The sequence below is a fragment of the Delphinapterus leucas genome, chromosome 3 (genome assembly GCF_059928025.1).
Source record: "Delphinapterus leucas isolate spDelLeu-1000000601 "Yukka" chromosome 3, BTC_Dleu_Yukka2, whole genome shotgun sequence".
Taxonomy (NCBI): domain Eukaryota; kingdom Metazoa; phylum Chordata; class Mammalia; order Artiodactyla; family Monodontidae; genus Delphinapterus; species Delphinapterus leucas.
This window is the reverse complement of record NC_143131.1, coordinates 113,179,869-113,203,429: the sequence shown is the minus strand read 5'-3', so window position 1 is coordinate 113,203,429 and position 23,561 is coordinate 113,179,869. Positions and strand designations below refer to the sequence as shown.

The following is a 23,561-nucleotide window of genomic DNA, read 5'->3' as shown; positions in this document are numbered from 1 at the left end:
CACTTTTAGGAGTTTCTTAGAAGGAAAAAAAAAAAGACCCTGATGTCCATTGAGGTTTAGTTGAAAGGATGTTTTAGTGGCATGAAGATTTTTTATTATAATTTTAAAATAGGAAAATGTTCCATTTCAGAAGGAACATGGCAGCAGTTTAGTTCTGAACTATCTCACACTCAACAAGGATGACAACAAGCCTGCCAACTACACATGTGGTGAAACCAGGAGAAAAATGCAACCTCCAAAGTGTTGTTCAGAGCAGCCAGAGGTGAAAATGAGCAGCAAAGCTGGTGAAAAACCTTGAGTGAGGAGGGGATGTAGAGCCTCAGAGAGCAGAAATCTCCAGCGATGATTCCCTTCTGGAAGGGAATGACCCTATTCTGAAAGGAAACTATGAGAACAAGGTCATTTTGAACAAAGCAAGATTACTGGGGACAGTGGAAAGTCTTGGAAAGCACTGGAAAAAAAGAAAACTTTTAAAAGTGGGTCCATTTTCCTAGAGACAAAGGCTGTAAAGAAATGTGGGAAACAGAGAAGCTCTCCTCAACCAAGCTCTGAAATCCAGAGAACAGGTGACTTCTCAAGGAGTCCATGTCAGAAGTCCAAGACTGTGGCAACGGAGAGGTCCCACCCCCCCACCGGCCCCACCTCTCCACCCTTCCACCACTTCTCCAGGGCAACAATCACTACCACAAACAGTGGAGCCACACCTCAAGACCAAGAATTCTATCCAGCCAAACTGATCTTCCGGTGTAAAGCCTGCAGACAAACATTTAAAAATCTGTAAGAAGTCAGGATATCATTCTCATGAGCTCTTTCAGAGGAACCTGCTAGAACCACGGGAGAGCAGTCTCAGCACCCCTAAGCAAGCCTGAGGAAATCAGGGTAAAAGGACCTTCCCTGAGCACTGAATGTATTAAACTGTAGAAATGAAACAAACATAGAGATTAGGGTGACAGATCAGGATGCAGATGTTACATGCCTTACTTAATATTGCAGACATTTCTCATTACTAATAAAAAATTGAAGAAGAAAGAGAGAAGATAGGAATAAGAATGAGTTTACTGATCACCTCAAATTACTTGATTCAAAGGATAGTATTTAAAGTTTCCAAATCAAGTAGAAGCTTAATCATATGCAACATAAACACTAAGATTGTTAATTCTATTGCCTAAATGATGGAGGAGGGGTGAGGCAGAGAGGATGAAATTAAAAGATAATTTTATTGTTGCTCATAGTAGGGAATCAAGATACAGTCCCCAAAGAGTGGATTGAGGGTATTTTATAAAGGTAACTTTTAGGCCAAAAATACAAACCTTCCTAAATATCAAAACTACATTAATAAAAAGGGCAAATTCAAAAATATATAATGAAAACACAACATAAAATAATATGACAGAGTTGAAACCAAATATATCTGTCAATTCAATAAATATAAGTGGGTTTAACTCATCTATTTTAAAAATGGTCTTCAAAGTAGATTGCAAAGCCTAATCCAACTCTAGGTTATATACACAAAATGATTCAGAAAGGTTAATAATGAAAGGATGGGCAAAGAAAAGCATACCAGAAAAATACAAACATTAAAAGTCTTAATATCTAACAACACAGAATTCAGGACAAAAAGCTTTAAACAAGGTAAAGAGAAGTACTTTTAAATGCTAAAGGCTATAATTCATCATGAAAATTTAAATTATGAATATCTATGTACCAAATAACACAGCAGGAACTTTCACATAATAGAACCATAGAGATACAAGGAGATTTAGACAAAGACACACTGTGGTAGGGCCCAGCGGTAAGGCTAGGTAAGAACACAGGACTGGAGATGTATGAAACAGCCAATACTCAATGCATAATCACTTGGTCTACTGCACACAATTAATGCACAACACAGGTTAGTCAAAGTAGTGAAAATAAAAAAGGGGTAATGAACCACTCCAAGCGGAAGTCCTCAGAAGGAGGCATCTCAGCAGTGGTCCCCAGTCCCTCAACAGGTCTCACAACAAGCCTGAGTGAGAAGTTGCCCTCTGCTCTGACAGTCTCTGGCAGTGTCAGTGTAGAACAGCTCTCAGCAGCCTGGAGTTGGGTCCTCCAGCAAAGAGCCTTCAAGTCACCTGACTAAAGGGTCTTATTTTAAGGAGTCCACCGGTAGGGTATAATGGTTACACTACAGAGAGTCTAGTCTCTATCTGATGTACCTTCTGTCCCAGTGAAGTCTTTCCTAAGATGTTACCAAACAAATTTCTTATCTAAAGTAACACTCTTAGTTTCTAACACTAAGACACTCACAATCCTACATCAGATGTTTCAAAACAACTAATATGGAAATTCACATTGGCCACTGTGACTCCATTTTGAACTACTTAACACAGCTTAAATTCTATGAGTTTCTCACAAGATGAGTAGGAATCATAACACAAAAGAAATCCCACCACAACACACAATAATAATAGAAGGCTTTGATTTCACCTTTCTCAATCCAAAACAGATCAAGTGGTCAAAATTAAATGAGGATCTAGAAGTCCAACAAACACAATAAAAAATGTAGATGTTATTGATATGCATCAAATATTGTGCCCTGAGAATAGAGAACATACTTTTTTCTCAAGTGCTCTGGGATATTCCTGCATACACACAAGATTATAAATAGGCCACAAACCAAACCTCATTAAATTCCCACAGTAAAAAGAATATAGATAGCATCCTATAATAGCAACTCAATAAACACTGACATGTATAACATATTCAGAAAACAAACAAAAAGTGCCCTTCTATTTGGGGGTGTGTGGGAGGTCTAAAATAATTCCATGATCAAAGGGAAAATACAAATTCAAAACTGTAGAATTTCTAGAAAACAATAATAATGAACATATCATATCGAAGAATCTATGAATATAGCTAAAGTAGTACTCAAAGGAAAATTAATAGCCTCCAATGTTTATATCAACATAAATGAAAGAAAATAAGTGAATTAAACAGCTGATTCAAAAATCTAGAAAAATAATTTAAAAGTAAACCAAAGGAAAGACAAATACAGAAATTAATTAGTTAATATAACAAAAATAAAGTAGAACTTATAAATAAATAAACTTGTTCTTAGAAAAAATATCTGTAAATTAGGTCAGTCTCAAGCGAATTTAATCATTTAAATAAGGAGAGGAAATATACAAATACCTCAAGTAAGAAATTACAGGTGGGAAATAGTCAAACAAACATTAGAAAGTAAAAAACAAAACAAAAAACCATAACAGAATACATTATACAATTTTATGCAAATAAAGTTGAAAACCTATATGAAATGTACAATTTTATCAGAAAACTAAAGATAGAAAACCAAAATACACCAATCTCCATAAAATAATTTGTCAAAACAATTTCAATGAAATAAATATAAGTATACAGATGTAATATATAATTTATAATAAATAATTTATTAGATAATTTGTCAAAGTAAATTGATAAAACTTGTCAAATACTTACCCTTCACCCCCCCAAAAAAAACCCCAAGAAACACCAGGCTCATTGTTGCACAGGGGAATTCTAACAAACCTAATCTTTAAAGAACAAATGATTCCAATGGATTCTAAAAAAAGAAGAAAAGCTTACAAATTATTTTCATAAAGCAAATATAAGTACATTAATACCAAAATATAAAGATTATAAGAATAAAGAAAAAAAGGCCAATCTCACTCACAAATATTAATGGAAAAACCCTAAATAAAATTTTAGCAAACAGAATCCAGAGAAACACACTGAAAGAATATATACAGCAGCCAAATGGAGTTTATTCTAGAAATGGAAATAAGGTTCAATATTAGAAAATCTATCAATATAAATCATCATATTAATAGTTCTAAATAGAAAATCATGTAATTACTTTATAAATACTGAAAATGCATTTGATAAAATCAAATATATATATATATATATATATATATATTTTTTTTTTTTTTTTGCGGCACGCGGGCCTCTCACTGCTGTGGCCCCTCCCGTTGCGGAGCACAGGCTCTGGACGCGCAGGCCCAGCGGCCATGGCTCACGGGCCCAGCCGCTCCGCGGCACGTGGTATCCTCCCGGACCGGGGCACGAACCTGCATCCCCTGCATCGGCAGGCGGACTCTCAACCACTGCGCCACCAGGGAAGCCCCCAAATACTTATTCTTGATTAAAAACAAGACATTCAGTAAACTGGGAATCAACGGATACTTCCTCAAAATGGAAAAATAGGTTTTTCTTTCAGCAGAAAAGCAAAACTTTACTTAACAAGGAAATACTAGAGACACTAATATTTAGGTTCTGCTATACTTACTAACCAATGCAATGTAGACATGAGAAATAAATTTGTGGTAAAAGAATTGAATAGAAGTATTCTAGAGTATTTTCTAAAGTATCTTCTAGAATTCTCTCAAGGTTTCCAGGCCCAGGATTAAAAGAATTGGTGAGGAATGTTCTAGAAGATCACCTTAGGAGGAGGAGGAAAGAGGAGGGGTAGAAAGAGGAAGAAGAGGAAGGAGGAGAAGAAAGAAGAGGAAAGAAGAGAAGAGAAAAAAATGTTTTAAATAAAAGAAGATGTGGTAGTTTAAAATCCATTCACAGGGCTTCCCTGGTGGCATAGTGGTTAAGAATCCGCCTGCCAATGCAGGGGACATGGGTTCGAGTCCTGGTCCAGGAAGATCCCACATGCCACGGAGCAACTAAGCTCGCGCACCACAACTTCTGAGCCTGCGCTCTAGAGCCCGTGAGCCACAGCTACTGAGTCTGTGTGCCACAACTACTGAAGCCCACTCGCCTAGAACCCATGCTCTGCAGCAAGAGAAGCCACTGCAACAAGAAGCCTGTGCACCACAACAAAGAGTAGCCCCCACTCGCCGCAATTGGAGAGAGCCCGCGTGCAGCAATGAAGAACCAACGCAGCCAAAAATAAAATAAATAAATAAATTTATAAAATCCATTCACAAGTTCTTTGACACTCTATTTAAAAGGTGGAGCCTAAAACACCTTGCCCTCAAATGTGTACTGGACTCAGTGATTTACTTCTTTTTTTAAAAAAAGATTTTTTTGATGTGGACAATTTTTAAAGTCTTTATTGAATTTGTTACAATATTGCTTCTGTTTTATGTTTTGGTCTTTTGGCCGTGAGGCATATGGGATCTTAGTTCCCTGACCAGGGATTGAACCCGCACCCCTCCATTGGAAGGTGAAGTCTTAACCACCAGACCACCAGGGAAGTCCCTGGAGTTAGTGATTTACTTCTAATGAACAGAATAAGTTAGAGTGATGGTATGTTACCGATGAGTCCATGTCATACAAGATACTGTGGCTCTGCCTTACTCTTTCTTCGTTCACTTACTCTGAAGGAAGACCTCTGCCATGTGAGGACACTCAAGCAGCCCTGCGGAGAGGTCCATGTAGTAAGAAACTGAGACCTGAGACAAACAACCATGTAATTGAGCCATCTTGGAGGTGGCTCCTGTGGCCCTAAACAAGCCTTCACATAACTAAAGTACTCACCAGCAAATGTACTGAAACCTCAGCAGAGACCCTGAACCAGAACCACCCAGCTAAGCCATACCTGAATTCCTAATTCACAGAAACTGTGAGGGACTTCCCTGGTGGTTCAGCGGGCAAGACTCTGCACTCCCAATGCAGGGGTCCTGGGTTTGATCCCTGGCCAGGGAACTAGATCGTGCATGCTGCAACTATAGAGCCTGCATGCCACAACTAAAGATCCTGCATGCCACAACTAAGACCTGGAGCAGCTAAATAATTTTTTTTTTTTTTAAAAGAAGAAACTGTGAGATAATAAATGGTTACTGTTTTAAGACACTAAGCTTTGGGGTAGTTTGTTATGCAGTCATACAACTAATACAGAAGGCAAAATAAAGTCATTTTAAGTTTGACAAAAAGTGAGCTTGCCACTAACAGACCTGTACTAAAGGAAATGTTAACAAATTTTTCAGGTAGAAGAAAAATGATACAGATGGAAAGTAAGAAGTAGAGAATGAAGGAAGAACAAATAAAGTGGCAAATGTGTTTTAAATCTAATATTTCATCGGATTTTAAAATATACCATAACAATAAGACCTAAATACATGGAGATATACCATGTTTATGAATTGGAAGATTCAATATTGTTAAGATGCTAATTCTCCCCCAGTTGATCTATAGATTCAATACAATCCCAGTTAAAATCCTAGCAGCTTTGTTTTTCTAAAAATTGAGAAACTAATGCCAAAATTTGTATTGAAAAGCAATAAATTAAAATAGCCAAAACAATTTTGTGTAAGAACACAGCTGGAGAACTCAAATGATCTGATCTTTTTTTTTATAAACTTATTTATTTATTCATTTATTTTTGGCTGTGTTGGGTCTTCATTGCTGCATGCGGGCTTTCTCTAGTTGTGGTGAGCAGGGGCTATTCTTCGTTGAAGTGCACAATCTTCTCATTGCGGTGGCTTCTCTTGTTGCGGAGCATGGGCTCTAGGTGCACAGGCTTCAGTCGTTGTGGCATGCAGGCTCAGCAGTTGTGGCTCGCGGGCTCTAGAGCACAGGCTCAGTAGTTGTGGTGTATGGGCCTTAGTTGCTCCGTGGCATGTGGGATCTTCCTATACCAGGGATTGAACCCATGTCCCCCTGCATTGGCAGGAGGATTCTTTAAGGGAAGTCCTTAAACGACCTGATCTTAAGACTGTATAGGGACTTCCCTGGTGGTGCAGTGGATAAGACTCTGCACTCCCAATGCAGGGTGCCCGGGTTCAACATGCATGCCGCAAATGAGAGTTCACATACCACAACTAAGGAGCCCGCGTGCTGCAACTAAGACCCGGTGCAACCAAATAAATAAATATTAAAAAAAAAAGAAAGACTATAAAGCTACAGCATGGGCCAAATTAGCCTGCAGCCTATTTCTGTAAGGCCCATAAGCTACAATGCTTTTTATGTTTTTAAATGGCCGAAAAAAGAAACAAGAAAAGTATACACACTAATATGTATAAAATGGATAACTAATAAGAACCTGCTGTATAAAAAAGAAAAAATTCTACAATTCAAAAAAAAAAGTATACAACAGGAATTATATGTAGCCCACCCTTAACAGAAGAAGCTTGCTAACTCTTGAGCTACAGTAATCAAGACACTATGGTATTGGTACAAAGATAGACACATAGATCAATGAAGCAGAATAGAGAGTCCATAAATAGATTCACACATATATGGTCAATTAATTCTTGACAAAGGTATCAAAGTAATTGAATGGGAAAAAGATAATCTTTTCAACAAATTGTACTGGACCAGTTAGACAACCATATGCAGAAAAAAAAAAATCTCAACCTATGCTGGGAAATAATTTTCCATGGGTTTCTCACGTATCTGCACATCTTAAGAGTTAGACACTAACTGCCCTTTTGTTCCAGACTGTCTTTTCAAGGATGTTTTGTCCATGAAGCATCCTAGGGATAGTGTCTACCTTCAGAGCAAAGGGTAAATTTGTTTACCATCCAGATAAAAAAGATAATGTATTGCTCTGGGGCAAAGGTTGAGCAGGTTTGCTTACAGTCCTTTATAAAAGACTGATGTTCCCTGGGACTTCCCTGGTGGTCCAGTGGCTAAGACCCCATGCTCCCAATGCAGGGGGCCCGGGTTCGATCCCTGGTCAGGGAACTAGATCCCACATGTCGCAACTGAAGATCCTGTATGCCACAACTAAGACCCGGCATAGCCAAATAAATAAAAAAAAAAAATTGATGTTCCTTAAACTTGGGGTTCCTCAGTGGTCATATAAACCCACTGTGTGTACCTGTTTGTACCTTATCTACCTGGGCCCTTTGGCATAGCCCCTGTGGGACTTATGGGACAAGGGGAACCAATACAAACATGAAACTCATGTTTGCTGTGCTCTGAGTCTCAAAGTACTTTGTCTCTGTTTTAAGAGTCTTAAGTATTTTGCCAGCACCCACTGAAACTGTGGAAGCGTAATCTATTAGCTTGTAAGTGGGATAAAATCTTATATTCTTTGTTGCTCTTGACAACTCATACCTTGCATCATATACAAAAATTAACTTGAAATGAATCACAGACCTAAAAGTATAATCACAGACCTATAACGTAAAACTATAAAACTTCCAGAAGTAAACAGAAATTTTTAGGTCACTGAGTTAGACAAAGATTTCTTAGATAGGACAAAGATTTGTCCTTAGATAGGACAAAGATTTCTTAGATAGGACAAAAAAGCATGGCTCATAAAAAAAATAATAAATTTGATTTCATCAAAATTAAAAATTTTGCTCTTCAGAAAACACTGACAGGATTTTTAGGGCAGTAAAACTATTCCGAATGTTAGTATGATGATGGACACATGTCATTATGCATTTGTCAAAACCCACAGAATGTACAACACCAAGTGTGAACTCTAACATAAACTGCGGACTTCGATGAGAATGATGTGTCAACGTAACAGATGTGTCTCTGGTGAGAGCAGTTGGTAGTGCAGGAGGCTGTGTGTGGTGGGGATCAGGGGAGGATGGGATATATGGAAACTCTCTGTACTTTCCATTCAATTTTGTTGTAAACCAAAAACTGCTCTAAAAAATAAAGTCTTTTTTTTTTTTTTTTAAAAAAAGGGCAAGGGAACATTCCTGCACTGTTGGTGGGAATGTAAATTGATACAGGCACTATGGAGAAGAGTTCCTTAAAAAACTGAAAATAGAACTACCATATGACCCAGCAATCCCACTACTGGGCATATACCCTGAGAAAACCATAATTCAAAAAGAGTCATGTAGCACAATGTTCATTGCAGCTCTATTTACAATAGCCAGGACATGGAAGCAACCTAAATGTCCATCGACAGATGAACGGATAAAGAAGATGTGGCACATATATACAATGGAATATTACTCAGCCATAAAAAGGAACGAAACTGAGCTATTTGTAATGAGGTGGATGGACCTAGAGTCTGTCATACAGAGTGAAGTAAGTCAGAAAGAGAAAAACAAATACTGTATGCTAATGTACATATATGGAATCTAAAAAAAACGGTACTGATGAACCTAGCGGCAGGGCAGGTATAAAGACGCAGACGTAGAGAATGGACTTCAGGACATGGGGAGGGGGAAGGGTAAGCTGGGACGAAGTGAGAGAGTGGCATGGACATATATACACTACCAAACGTAAAATAGATAGCTAGTGGGAAGCAGACGCATAGCACAGGGAGATCAGCTCGGTGCTTTGTGACCACCTAGAGGGGTGGGATAGGGAGGGTGGGAGGGAGGCTCAAGAGGGAGGGGATATGGGGATATATGTATACATATAGCTGATTCACTTTGTTGTACAGTGGAAACTAACACAACATTGTAAAACAATTATACTCCAATAAAGATATTAAAAAAAAAACAGGGGCAAGGGATCTCAATAGACATATCTACAAAGAAGATATACAAATGGCCAATAAACACATGAAAGATGCTCAACATCATACAAAACAAAACCACAATGTGATACAGCCTTGTACCCACTAAGATGGCTATAATCAAAAAAAGGGAAAATAATAAGAGTTGACAAGGATGTAGAAAAATCGGAACCCTCATACATTGCTGGTTGGAATGTAGAATGGTGCAGACACTGTGGAAAACAATCTGTTAATTCCTCAGAAAGCTAAACATAGACCTAGCAATCCACTATATACCAAGAAAATTGAAAATATATGTCCACATAAAAACTTGTACATGAATGTTCACAGCAGCATTATTCATAATAGCCAAGATGTAGAAAAAACCCAAATGTCTAGCAACTGATGAAAAGATAAACAAAATGAGGTATATTCATACAATGGAAGGTTACTCAGCCATAAAAAAGGAATGAAGTACTGACACATGCTACAACATGGATGAATCTTGAAAACATTCCGTAAGTGAAAGAGCTAGTCACAAGAAACCATTACGTTAAACGTCCAGCATAGGAAATCCATAGAGATAAAAAGTTCATTAGTTGTTGCCAGGGGCTTGAGGAAGTGGGGAGCAATTGCTAGTGGGTATGGAGTTTCTTTTTGAGGTAATGAAAATGTTCTATATTTGTGTTGATGGCTGCACAAATCTGTGAATATACTAGAACCATTGAGTATTTTAAATTGGTGAATTTTATAGTATGTGAGTTATATATCAATAATGATGTTTTTAAATGAAGATGAAGTAGGAAAACTGATCCTTGTCTATATAAGTAAGTAACTTTAAGAAAACCTGAATCACAGAAACGAGTTAGAAACAATAAACTGGGCAGTAATTGGACTTGCCGCAGGGGCTGGTAAAATGTTAATATTATCTAATCATTTTAGGCTACCTTACGTTTTGAAAGTATAATGTTAACAAGATCATATTATAAAAAAAGAATACCTATTTGTGTACTTCTGAGTTGTTATAACCTGCATGCATGTCTGAATATGTTTGTATGTAGGTACACATATTCATATGTCTCATCATTATCAAAGATGATGCTAAATGAGCCAGTTGCTGGATGACCTCTTAGCTTTTTCACACCCTGGGGGGCGGAGTTAGCTGTGTAGCTGCAGCTGTTGGTCACAAAGCCCAGGTTCCTATTTCTGGGTCAACCTCTCCACCATACAATCAGGTGACCCAGAATTTGGTTCCAAGAACCCTCACCAACATTTTTCAAAGTTTGGCCAGCTGCAGATGGAATCAATTACCTGGAGCCTAGACTCAACATCCAGTGATGGGCCTGGGAGTCCACTATTTTTTTTTTTTTTTTTTGCCACATAATGCAGCTTGTGGAATCTCAGTTCCCCAACCAGGGACTGAACCTGGGCCACGGCAGTGAAAGCGCCGAATCCTAACCATTAGACCACCAGGAAACTCCCTGGGAATCTGCTATTTTAACAAGGCCCTCAGGAGATATAATCTGCACTCAGTTTTGGGAGCCCCAGCTCTGGGCACCTCTTCCTGGCTGATGTAGAGTAGCTGAGTTTGTCTTTGGTTTCACAGCCCTGTTCACATTCTTCCTGTTCACCAGGGTGAGAGTAGTGTGCCTCCCTATTTTTAACCACAATGGGATGTCACTGAGCCTGATGCTGGTTCTACAGGCACAGTCTACTCATAAGACTGCCTGATATTTCCATTCTATATGGGGTTTCTGCCTGTTGGAGGCCCTGATGTCTCATCAGAGGCTGCAGAAGCAGCAGACAACACATAGGTGGCTCTGCCCCTCGGCCTCATTCACAATATAGGACCTACCCTGGAATCCTGGATCCTGGATTCTAGGCTCAGCTCTGTACTCTGCCCCACATTTGATGGGGGATGATGGGGAAGCCTATTAGGTCAATAATTTCCCAAGGCTGATGGAGGCTCAAGCGGTTTCCCAGTTATTGTACTTGAACGGGATGGGAAATGCACCTCTTATGAGGAAGCTCTTCTGTTTGTCGATGGGTATCCCTGACCCTAGGACAGACGGCAGAGTTAGGCCAACTCACCTGCTCATCTCCTCTTGACACATCCATTTTGGCTCCTCCCAGCATCTTTTGGATACACCTGGTTAAAATCCTTCAGTGGCTCCCCATTCCTTTTAGGGTCTAGACCACAACTCCTTCCATGACCTACTGTTCTTGGTGATCTTTGCAGCCTCATCTCCTCCACTGTCCCCCACTCTAGGATCTGTCATACAGATCTTACAGTTCTCTCACCAGGCCAGTCTCTCTTGCAGTGCCCTACTCTTTTTCATGTAATTAACTCTTGTTCATCTCTCTGCTCTCCAGCATCATTTCCCTGACCTCCGAGTCTGGATCAGGTCTCTTGCTTATTCATGGTCCTAGCACTCAGGGCCTTTCTTTATTAAAAGTTGTCAACTTTGAAAAGTTACCCTTGAGCAATTAAGTATTCACGACTGTAAAGTTCGTTAGAGCAGTGCTCTGAATTTGCTCTCACTGCATCTCCAGCACGTAGCAAAGGGTCTGGCAGGTATTCAGTTGGACGGATTACTGGCTCCAGGAAGGCGGGCCACAACCTGGGTGGAGTGTCGAGACCTCTGGGAATCGATAAAAGTAGATCCAGAGCAGCTACACCTATACGTCCTCAGAACTGGGGTCATCGGTTTGCGGGCCGGGTGCCTGGGGAATTCCCAGGCCAAGGACACAGTACAGTCCTGGCTGGCATCCGGCTGCCGAATTGGAGAGGGCCGCCCTTACTCTGTGCTTGGGAGGGCCTCGGTTTCCCTACTGGTTCCCCGCGGGGTGGGCCGAGAACTGCCCCTGAAGCCCTGGGGTAGACCCACTCCGGGGGCCGCCGCAGCTGCAGAAGTCTGAGGGGCCGGGCCGGGTGAGGCCGCCGCGCCCGCCGAGGGCGCTCCAGACCAGTCTTCCTGAGCAGTCGCTCGCAGCTGCGGCCCTTCTAGCTGCGGGGAGGTGGCGCAGTGCGTGTACGGAAGGCGGTGGGCGGGTCCGGCCCTCAGCGGCGGAGGGCGCCATGGTGGGTGGCGAGGCGGCTGCAGCCGTGGAGGAGCTGGTTTCTGGTGTGCGGCAGGCGACCGACTTCGCTGAGCAGTTCCGCTCCTACTCGGAGAGCGAGAAGCAATGGAAGGCCCGCATGGAATTCATCCTGCGCCACCTGCCCGATTACCGCGACCCGCCAGACGGCGGCGGCCGCCTGGACCAGCTGCTGTCCCTCTCCATGGTCTGGGCCAACCACCTCTTCCTGGGTTGCAGGTGCGGACCCCTGGCGGCTGGCTGACCCTGTCCCGATCCGCAGTCCTCCCGCAGGGCTGACCCCTGCCCAAGGCTGACCCTGCCCCCAAACTCCAACCGTACCAGACAGGCCTAAGGCAGGTTTCCACCCTAGCCAATCCTTTGGAAAGATACTTAATCTCTCTGAGCTTTAGTTTTCTCATCTGGAAAATTAGTTGTGATGACTACAGTCTTAAAGGGTGAAAAGCACTTAGCACAGGCTATCATCTCTCAAGAGCTCTATACATGCTAGGCGTTCGAGTTGCCATTGTTATTACTTCAAACTGTCACCTTTGCAGAGGGCATTTTAAGTTCATTAGCTCCTTTCTTCCACATGGCAAACGTGCAGGGACAGAAACAGATCTCCAGTTTACATCTACGAAGCTGAGAGAGGGAAAGAGACATACCTAGGGTCATGCAGCATCTAGCAGGATTGGTGGATTTTACCATTTATGGCAGGATGTAGTCTGCGGCCCTTGTCTTTTTCTCCCCATGTCCTAGTCTGCTGGACCCTGTAGCAAGAAGCAGTCTTTGCCTCTCTGCCTTTCCTTTTATCAAAATAACAAATGCCTTCAAGGGACTTTTTGAAATGGCGCTCCCTCTGCCACTCCATGAAGCAGGTGGCAAATCTTGAGGCTCCCACATCCTTTTATTTAGCATTTCCTGAAATTGTGTTAGGATAATGAGATGACTTGGCTTAGTCCTGGTTTCTGTGCTCCTTATGGCTGTCTGGTCACATGGTCCCTCCAGCCCTAAGCTGCTTGGTGGTGGTTTCAAATTTGGGGAGTTATTAGAACTGGATATGGGGAAGCAGTGCCTGCTGTATCCCTCCCTTTTCTCTGACTTCCAGGTTCCTCTAGTAAATTCTGGTTAACAGGATCCAAGATTAGGCAAATGTCAGAAAATTGGACAAATGAACAAATAATGTTATTTCGTTAGACCAATACTCCACATGTTCAAAAAAATAAAAAAGAATTTTGGCCCTCATATCATATCCGTGAATATATACTGCCAGAGGTACACTGCCTCTATTTTTGTAAGTCTTGTTTGTTTTGTAAATCTTAAAACACCTGCTCCACTGGCATCCCTAGTGCTGCTTCTGTATCCACATGCGCAAGAACTATTTTCTGACTTGATGCTGAACATCTGTCAGTTTCCCCAGTAGTATCAAATCGTTCCTCTGAGAGTTGAGTTTATAGTCCAGCTACCTGCAATTTCTTTTTAGCCCACAGTGACAATAATTCTTCCACGGTTTTTATCTTACTACTTTTTATCGTGCAGTTACAACAAAGACCTTTTAGACAAGGTGATGGAAATGGCTGATGGGATTGAAGTGGAAGACCTGCCACAATTTACTACCAGAAGTGAATTAATGAAAAAGGTAAACAGGATTTCCAAGTGCATTTGAAATGGTATAGAGCTAACGGCCCCTGCCTTTATGATGATGTATTCGAGTATATTTTCTGAATGCTCTTGTTTACTACCCCAATCTAAGCCCTTTCGTTTTATTTCTCTGTAATTGGTATAAGCCTTTTCATAACTAGAGAACAACTCAGTAGATAAATTATGCATTGTTGGTAGAGTAACACATAAACTCAACCTCTTCAGTTCCTTTAGGAAAATTCTGTTTTGAGCTTTTTGCTTGAATTTTAAGAAAATGTTGGTTAGAGTGCTACAGTTTCCCACTTATTAAAAAATCTTGTTGGTAACATTAACTCAACCTTACCCCAATCGTTGAGGACCCCACCAGACCTGTTTGGACCCTCTGACTTGCTGATGGAAATGTAGATGGAGTAATATCGTCATAGCTTTTCCCTATTCTGCCAGGCTTGTTCTGATCTGAGGCTGTGGATTTTTTACATGGTGAGCTGCTGCCTGTCAAGCCTTGTATCTGGGTCCTTTGGCTGGGGCCATGGAGAGTGTGGCAGAAGGAAGCTCAGAGGATGGGGCTGGGCGTCCCAACTGCTTTTCACAATCTCCCAAGATATGGTTTTTCTCATTTGCCCTGGTCTCCTCAGGCAACAAAATTAATTGCTTCCTCATCTCCCATAGTTTATTTCTTTAGCACTTTACCCAGACCTTTTTAAGAGCAGATTGTAAGCTTCTTGAGGGAAGAGATGGTGCTTATTAGTCCTTCTAATTCCAAAACCAGGTATAGGCATAATCCAGAGAAGATGCTCAGAAAATGCTTACAAAATCGACCAAAGCAAAAGAGTAAAGACTGCTGGCCTCTCTTATAGTTCTATTGTCAGAAACATAGGTAAGCCCTAGTTGGGTCTTTTTTTGGGAAGCTGGGCATATAAAAAGATTCCCTTTAGTGTGAGTGTCAGGAGCTAATCAAATCCTCAGCTGCCCAGAAAGTACTTCAGCCCCAAACAGCACACCCTGCATGATTTCAGATATTTTTCTTTAAAAAAGTATTGTTTTTTAATTGAACCTGGAATCAAAAGTTCAGGTTGTGTTCAAGGGCCTATTTTGTTTTTAAAATCTGTTAACAGGTCTATTGTTTGTAGCCCGGGAGCCGTTGTGAATTGGGAGTTTGTGACTTTTTGGATTCTCTTATATAATATTTTTTAAAAACCTCTAGGAAGTCCTTCAGTATCCTAGCGGTGAGGTTCCTGGGGCCCAGGCATGGGGCGTCTAGATAATTTCAGGCCACCTGATTGTACCCCATTCGTCAGGGCAGGCAGGGTATAGGATGAGCCTTTACTTCCTGACTGCTCATGGCCGATTCTTTCCTTGGCCTTTTGGTCTTAAGAGGTATTCTGCTCTCTGTAAGATCCATTTTCACATAAATTTTTTTATACTTCTCTGTCTCTTTCCAGTCATACTGGAATATTAGAGGTCAGAACACTTCACGATATTTGGGCTTCAGACTCCAGAAGAGACTAAGGAGGTTTTGTAATTAATATGCATGTCCCTAACATTATCCATAGGCTAGTGTGAAGAAGTATATGTATGTGTGTTGAGGAGAAGAGTTTCTAAACTGTTATAAACATTGTAAAGGGGTCTTGAACCTCAGAAATATAGGGAGCCCTGTCCTGGGATGTTCATTTTTGACACTTCAATTGCACAGTGTCAGTCTCCAGAGAAGAGTCCTCAGAAATGAACTTTGGCATTCCTGAAACCAGTTCTGCCATCAGACTAATTAATGATTGGCACCTGGCTACGTGGAAGAAGCCTACAGGGAGCCTGTATTTCTATAGCACTCGTTAATTATATATGTTTGAACTTCCTTCAAATAAGACTTATGTTTTCTTAGTAACCAAGTTTTAGACCGTTGATGTCACTGAAAATGAAGCTAAGTTGATCCTGAAAAGTGAGATACTTAGAGGATGTGTAGAGTTTTGCCAGTTGGTAAGAGTCTTTTAGATAAGCTTGTCCTGAGAACAAGTCATCTGATCTGTGTGCCGTGACAGAACTGTGTTGTGTTGAAGGCTGTCCCTTCTCTATTGAAGGCTACCCTGAGAGCCCACTGTAAAGAGCGCCCTGGGAGCTTTGCAGCAGTTTTTTTTGTCTTCTTGCTGAGGTTTTTGCATGTAATAGAGGCTGGCAAACATTAAGCAACATTGCCAGCCCAGAAACAAAAAACAAAAACAAAAAAACTGATGTTGAGCCATGCACCTGAAAAGGTCAGTTATGGTTCTTTGATCCTTAGCTCTAAAATAATTTTAGTTGGGTTTTGAAGCTAGCTAGCAAGTGGAAATGAATCGCCTGGCATTATTGGTATCCTGAGACTGAATAGTGAAGATAACTTAGGGACATAAGTTCTTTAAAGTAAGATTTTAAAAATACTTTATGGTTATTCTGCGGTTTTAAGGCCAGTACACCTCTGTGGTCTGTCCAACTCTTCTTTTTTTTGGCAGGGGAAGGGGGATGTGGAATCTGAGAAAAGAAATGAGCATTGGTCTCTGACAGGTGGTATTTGTCAGATATTTGCAGTGTATGATTTTTTTTTGAAAAAGGGGGATTCAGACACAAATATATTGAACAGTCTCAGTTATCTAACAGCCCTCCCTAGGTACCTACTAGCAGACTTTGTGATTAACCAACCAGCTTTACCCATTAATGAGCAATAATTAACAAAGAGCAGCAGCTCACTCGGGAATGATGCTATTACTAAGACTGTCAGAGTTTATATTTCCAAGGCATTGTCTTAAGGAGAAAGAGGAGTGATTGACTAAGAAGCTATCATTATTGGCTCAAAAAATCTGTCCACTTAATTACTTCATTTTTCCTAAGAACATTTTTTTAATATAAATTTATTTTTATTTATTTTTGGCTGCGTTGAGTCTTCGTTGCTGCGCACAGGCTTTCTCTAGTTGCGGCAAGCAGAGGCTACTCTCCATTGTGGTGCATGGGCTTCTAATTGCGGTGGCTTGTTTTGCAGAGCACGGGCTCTAGGCGCACAGGCTTCAGTAGTTGTGGCACACGGGCTCTAGACTGCAGGCTTAGTAGTTGTGGCGCATGGGCTTAGTTGCTCCGCAGCATGTGGGATCTTCCCAGACCAGGGCTGGAACCTGGGTCCCCTGCATTGGCAGGTGGATTCTTAACCACTGTGCCACCAGGGAAGTCCCCCCAAGAACATTTTTGTCCAAGAGGGAAAGTGGCAGTATGGAAAGTGACTAAGTATGAAATGTGAAAGAAGTTGGAAACACAAGTGTGCCTGCCTTTCAAGAGGCTTTTTGTGCATTATATACGGTCTTGGCGAGCTCTAAAGTAATGGAGCAGCCACTCCATTGGTGGAAAGAAATGTGATTCTAATAAGATGGCAACTATTTGTGAGTATTCAAAAAAATTTTTTTTCAGCTTATCAGATTAGTTAAATCAGGTTTTGTCTTGTATCCTAAGATAAATGCTCCATGGAGCTACCTTTCTTTTCCCTTTATCCACAGAAATAGAAAAAGCCAGAAAAGCTCTGTCTGACCCCACAGGCCAGTCTGTTGCCTGGTGCCCAGGCTGAGTGAATCACCTGCCAGCACCTTGAGTCAAAGACCATACTTGCAGCAGCCAAAGCCAGTGGCAACTCTTCTGCTATAGCCTTGGTCTATCCTATTGGAAATTTGAGAGACGGCTTAGGGGATTCTCTTTCCTTTTGGACTAAAGATGGTTTCTTTAGGTGATACTGCATTCTCCTAAAAAGAGAAAGCCCTCTTATATTTTGCTTTTGCTGAGGAATTTCGCTTCTTCACTTCTCAAAGACTGGAGTGACAGGCTTAAGCTAGGAAATAGGTCATACCTTGAAAGCTCTGCTTACTAAAAAGAGTCTCAGACTGATTCACTTGCACTGCTAAATGTTAAGGAAATCCATTCAAATAGAAGGTGACAGACAAAATGATTTCTTTGCACCCTGCTTAAAAGTTGTCTAAAGCCAAGTTTAAATTTACCAATGGTGCTAGAGAGTACCCAGAAAGAATATATCTGCTTCGGTTCACCACTTTTAGAAGACATGCAGTTTCTGTAGTTTCTAACAGTGTGAAATCCAGAAACCTATAACCTTCACATCTCCTAAATATCCTGACTCAATGCGAAATGTTGTAAATTACTATCTGGATTTAACTGATTTTAATTTAGAACAATAAGTGTTTATGTGATTCTGTTTTTAGAAGCCTTCACTGCAGAGCATGCCATGGAAAAAGTTATTTTTTAAGTATTTCTGTTATCACTTTAAATTGTGAACATTTATAGATCACAAGTGACAAGACAAAAAAATTAGACTCTGGCCTCCAAATGGATAGTATGGTCAGTGTTTTGCTGAATTTTCTGTATGTAGTAAAATCTCAATAATTTCTGAGTCTGCCTACCATCTGGGTAGTACATAAATATTGCATCACTGCTGTATTTTAATTTATGAATTTGATTCATTAGACTACATGGTTACTAACTTTGTCTTTTTTTCCTAGCATCAAAGCTAAGGCAGAAGATTCATCACATTTTCATCATTAGTTACAGGCTTGGAAAGGAGGCTGGAATGAACATGACATTGACCTCAGCAGCTCTCTTAAGACTCTTGATATTAACAACATGTAAGAAAGAGGCAATTGGAATGAAAGGGAATCTTGTCTAGATTGGCGTTTTAAAAGTTCTCATTCTTCTAGTAGCTATCATTGTAAAAGTATGCATGGATATTTATGTATTTATAAATCATGCCCTCTTTTTTATTTTCAGGTTTTGAATGTTGGTCAAAATGTTAAAAATGCCTATTTTTTTTCTAATGTTGATGTAATAATGGCAGGTAGTGAATTTTACACTTTGGATTTTTCAACAACGTACCTTTATGTGTGATTCTGCTTTATGGTCTTTTTTCCCCGCCGACTGAGGTAAACCATATCCCTTATTTCTACCTGAAGTTTACACCATCCATGTACCCTATTGCCACACACACTTCATCTTTTTTTAAAGAGTTGAGTGAAAATCAAATCATAGGCTTCAGGTATCTACCAGCTCATGGGAAGAGGCAGCCTATAAAAAGGCCTTATTTTAAAACTCATTGACACAAGATTCCACAGCTTGTTCCAGGCAGCCAGTTGATTGTAGGTTCTCTACAAAGCCTTCCAGGCCGCTGAATAAAGCCCATATTCCTTTTTCTGCAGGGAGCCTGAGGCCTCGGTATTCTAGGCTTGAGGAATTGCCTTGTACAAAGTCCCTCAAGAAATACTTGCTTATTAGTGCAGTGCTGCTTTGCTCTGACATTCTGGTTTTATTAATTTCCCCCTTTCAGTTGATGTATGTTTCTTACCCCCTCCCTGTTCCTCTTTCTTATTTAGTACCCACTCTTAAGTACTTATCTCCAGGCATAAACACAGAGAGGGACTTCATTTGGGGGGCAACAAGGTAACAGTCACAGCAGGATTCACTCACCACTGTACGGGACAGGGTGGCAGAACACAACAGCGGGCCTGCCTTAGCTTAATCTACTGGTAAGCTCAGGTCACTGAAGTGCTGAAGAGGAGAGCAACTGTGGGAGCGTGGTGTCTGGGAGCAGAGAAGTAGGATGACTCTCACCCATGGCTCAAGGTTAAGGCCAAACAGCATACCACATCTCTGTGCAGCCTCTAGCTCTAATCTGTAGTGACCACTAGGATGGGCCAAGTGAAGACCTCAGGACCTCTGACAGGCCACTTTTCTCCTGTGGCCTTTCCTGGAAAATTAAGATCATAGAAATACCTACCACAAAGACCTATGGCAAGGATTAAGATGTTAGAGGGCCAATCACGGTGCTCAGTGAGCCTTGGCCTCTCTATAAGATATAAAATAAAATGTCCTATCAGGAACATATCCATTGCAAAGTCTTTATATAGTTTTTGAAGACTTCTCTAGTTAATCAAATTTTCTGGTGCCATTTTCTAGTGGGTTTTCTCTATTTCCTCAGTTTAAGCTGCCCCTTTTTAAAAACTTTTTAGAAATAAGCTTTTATTTTAGAACAATTCTAGATTTACAGGAAGTCTGCAAAGATAGTTCAGAGTTCCCACATACTCTGCACAGTTTCCCCTATTACTAGCATCTTCCATTAGTATGGTACATTTGTTATAATTAATGAACCAATATTGATACACTATTAACTAATGTCCACACTTCATTGAGACTCCCTTAGTTTTCACTTAATATCCTTTTTCTGTTTCAGGATCCCATTACTCTTCCCAGGATAAGCTGCCTGTTTTTCATCCTACCTTCACAACCTCTGTGGCTATCTCACCTATAAAATTAATCAGTATTTTAGAATTTTATCCTTTGTTTTTTCTGGAGTGGAAAGTGGCATAGAAATCTAAAATTTGCATTGCAGCACTCCTTGTGCAAGTAAAATGGCCCTCTCTTAGATCTGAAACTGGAGCTCACACCAGATATAAGCTGCAAGCTACTGGTCGCTTCATATATACAGCCCTCCCCAAGATGGGGTGAGGATCAAGTGAGATCACAGGAAGGGACATGGTAAATGAAGTATTACTGCAAGTAATGACTAGGAGAGGATCTTATCTGTTAAAAGACGTAAGTCTCAAGACCTTTTGAGAAGCAAGTACTGTTGATCCTTGAACAACCCATGGATTCAACCAACTGCAGATCCTGTACATATTTATTGAAAACAATTTACATATAAATGGACCTGTGCATTTCAGACCTGTGTTTGGGTGACCTATACTAACAGTACAGTTTAGGGTTCTCAGTTAATAGTGATGCCCTTTCATGTTATCCAGAAAGTTGCTTTTTGAAACATTCCTCAGAGTCTGTGGCCCACCTGATCAATACTCCCTACCTTTGCAAAGGAAAGGATTCCCTTTGAACTTTTCCAGGATCCATTTGGACCTGTGGCTTACCTATTCTGTGGGCACTGGGAGGAATCACATTAACTTTCACTGCCCGTCCTCTGTTGCTTTGCTATCTGTAGTAAGTGGCAGTGAAAATACAAATTGTTGTATCTGACATGAGATATATATACCCTAACCATCAGGTGACTTGTGTTTCCCAGCTGTCCAGCTCTAAAGTCACTGCCTGGGTACCCTTATGTCTGGAAGGAGACTGTCAACTTCTGGGGTCTGAGGCCTGTCATCTAGTTATCTTGTCATCTAGTCCTGGCTCTCATTCTTGACTAGTTTAGGGATACCTTTCAGTTCTGTAGGAATAAGAGTAAACATAATCCTTAAGAGGCGAGAATTTTAGAACTTAAACAGGTTGGTGGTCGTATGGAAATTGCTTCCTTCAACAAATAAATGCATGCTCTCCCTCTCCCTCTTAAGAAACAGAACCTCGCCTGGCTTGCTTTTCATTAAAATAAATAGCCAGAGAACCTATTTATTTAAATGAAAGGCAAGCCTGCTAATTTCTTTCCCAAAGTTTACTCTGTCCCTTCTAAGTTATGACACCCAGGGCAAGGGGTGGCAGTATTGACTGCCTTTCTCATTTTGGTTTGGAAGGTTTTTTTTCACACCGCCAGCAGTAGAGGCACAGTCCTTTGCATGTGCTCCTATCAGAGATGCAGGTGGGCCTGAAGCCTTGCTCACAGACAAGAGTACCATCTGAGGAGGTGGGGTAACAAAGACTTCATCACCTGAACAGATTCCCTCGGAAATCAAACAAAGTAAAAGTTGAGACTCTTAAGCTCCTATTAGAAAGGAGCTAATTCCTACCTGTTCTAGACCTGGGCGTGTGAACCAGAGCTTTTTTCCTTGATAGTGCTGTCAGACAAGGTTACCTCTTTAGAACATAATCCAGGTAGTCACAGCCCAAGTCCCATCCTCCTTTCCCAGCCTAGTAAAAAAAAAAAAAAGGCCAGTGAACCAAAAATATCCTTGAATATGGCCCTTCAACTTATTTGCCTAGGAGAAAGAAGCTGTTAGGGGCCTGAGGTGGGTCTTTTTTTTTTTAATATCTTATTTTTGGCTGTATCGGGTCTTAGTTGTGGCACGCAAGCTCAATAGTTGCAGCGCGTGGGCTTAGCTGCCCTGCAGCACATGGGATCTTGGTTCCCTGACCAGGGATCAATCCTGCGTCTCCTGCATTGCAAGGCGGATTCTTAACCACTAGACCACCAGGCAAGTCCCCTGAGGCAGCTCTTGGTCCACCCCTGCTTTAGTGGAGGGGCAATTAACAGTAAGGTCAACCTTGAACTGCATGGGCCTAGTGATTAAAGCCCTTGCTTTGCTGTGAATGCTAGCACCAAAATCTCATGCTGTTAGGGCTGCACTTTTCCTTCCCTTCGGCATTTTCTCTTAAGAAGTTTAATTATCCCCAGTAGTTGTGAACTGGTAGTAATTCCTTCCTCTTGAGTTCCTCAGTGTAGGGATCTGCACTGTGTGGATGATTCCTACCTTATTGGAGGATTCCGTAGAAAAACCAATGTCTGTATAAGTACCTGGCACTTAGTGAACTGCTTCATTTCTGCCCTACTTTCCCTTTGAGGCCACGCTGGAAGATATGAAATGTTTCAACTAAAATTTACATAAAATAAAAATGACCACCCATAAACACCCCACCAGACCAGTCTCCATTCCCAAAGCTGCAAAAGGGTGGACCTAACATGCAGCTTGGCACCCATTAGGTGCCAACGTATCAGTAGTTATGTTGACAGAACAAATGGCAGCAGGCACTGAACAATGCAGCACAAATTAAATGCCAGGCTCTTTGGGAAAGGGGTCAGCACGTGGCCATCCTTGGAATCCCTACCTCTAGGGGTCTGGGGCTTGCAAAGGCTGTGGGTATGCTCCTTTCTCCATGAACATAGCTGCCTGGCAGAAGGCTTGCCCTGGAGTCTCATACTGTAAACTGACTGGATTCCTTATCACTTTGGGTGTGAATTTTGGGCCCCAGACTATTGGAAACATTTGGGCTTGGACCAACACCTACAGTCCTCACTTCCCCTTAAACCAGCTGTTCTCAACTTCTCAGGTGGTGAGAATGACTCATGCTTCCTTCTACCTTTGTGCTTACCAAATTTATTATGACTAGGTTCTACTTTTATAACAAAAAACAAAGCCGCTAATTAAAAAGTGTCCCCAGAGGATTCAGAGCTTGGACCCTTGGAGGTCCACTGCTGTCCTGTTGGCCTCCTCCCTAGGCCTGTGCATATACTGCCAGAGGTTATCTGGAAAGCAGTTCCCAGTATTTGGCTCCAATCTTTGGTACTTATATTGTTGCTCTTACAGCCTGATCCCTCAAACTTAGGTCTTGAGAGGGTGCCATGGTGACTGTAGTCTGTTCTCAAGCTGCTCTGTGCACAATACCCAGCCCCTGCCAAAGAACCAATGTGTAAGGGCTAACGAAAGCTAGGAAGGAAACTTTCTCCCTAACAGATGGTATCATCAACTTACCACCAGGCCTCAGTACTGCCCTCGCTGATCTTTCTGGCTTG

At 41.2% G+C, this 23,561-nt stretch overlaps 1 protein-coding gene and 1 pseudogene across 2 annotated transcripts in view; one reads left to right on the top strand and one right to left on the bottom strand.

Annotated features, from left to right (window-relative positions):
- The window catches only part of LOC149749644 (ADP-ribosylation factor-like protein 2-binding protein pseudogene), a 98,495-nt pseudogene extending 76,563 nt beyond the window's left edge, over window positions 1–21,932 (bottom strand). Inside the window, exon 1 of the transcript XR_016392465.1 lies at window positions 11,474–21,932. The product of XR_016392465.1 is annotated as an ADP-ribosylation factor-like protein 2-binding protein pseudogene (transcript). The remainder of the gene's footprint in view (window positions 1–11,473) is intronic.
- XTBD1 (XRN2 binding domain containing 1) lies at window positions 12,429–21,983 on the top strand. The gene is made up of 3 exons (XM_022588827.3): window positions 12,429–12,700; window positions 14,000–14,099; window positions 18,622–21,983. The coding sequence occupies exons 1-3, from the start codon at window positions 12,462–12,464 to the stop codon at window positions 18,631–18,633; spliced, it is 351 nt and encodes a 116-aa protein (XP_022444535.1). The 5' UTR covers window positions 12,429–12,461; the 3' UTR covers window positions 18,634–21,983.
- Window positions 21,984–23,561: the final 1,578 nt, after the last annotated feature.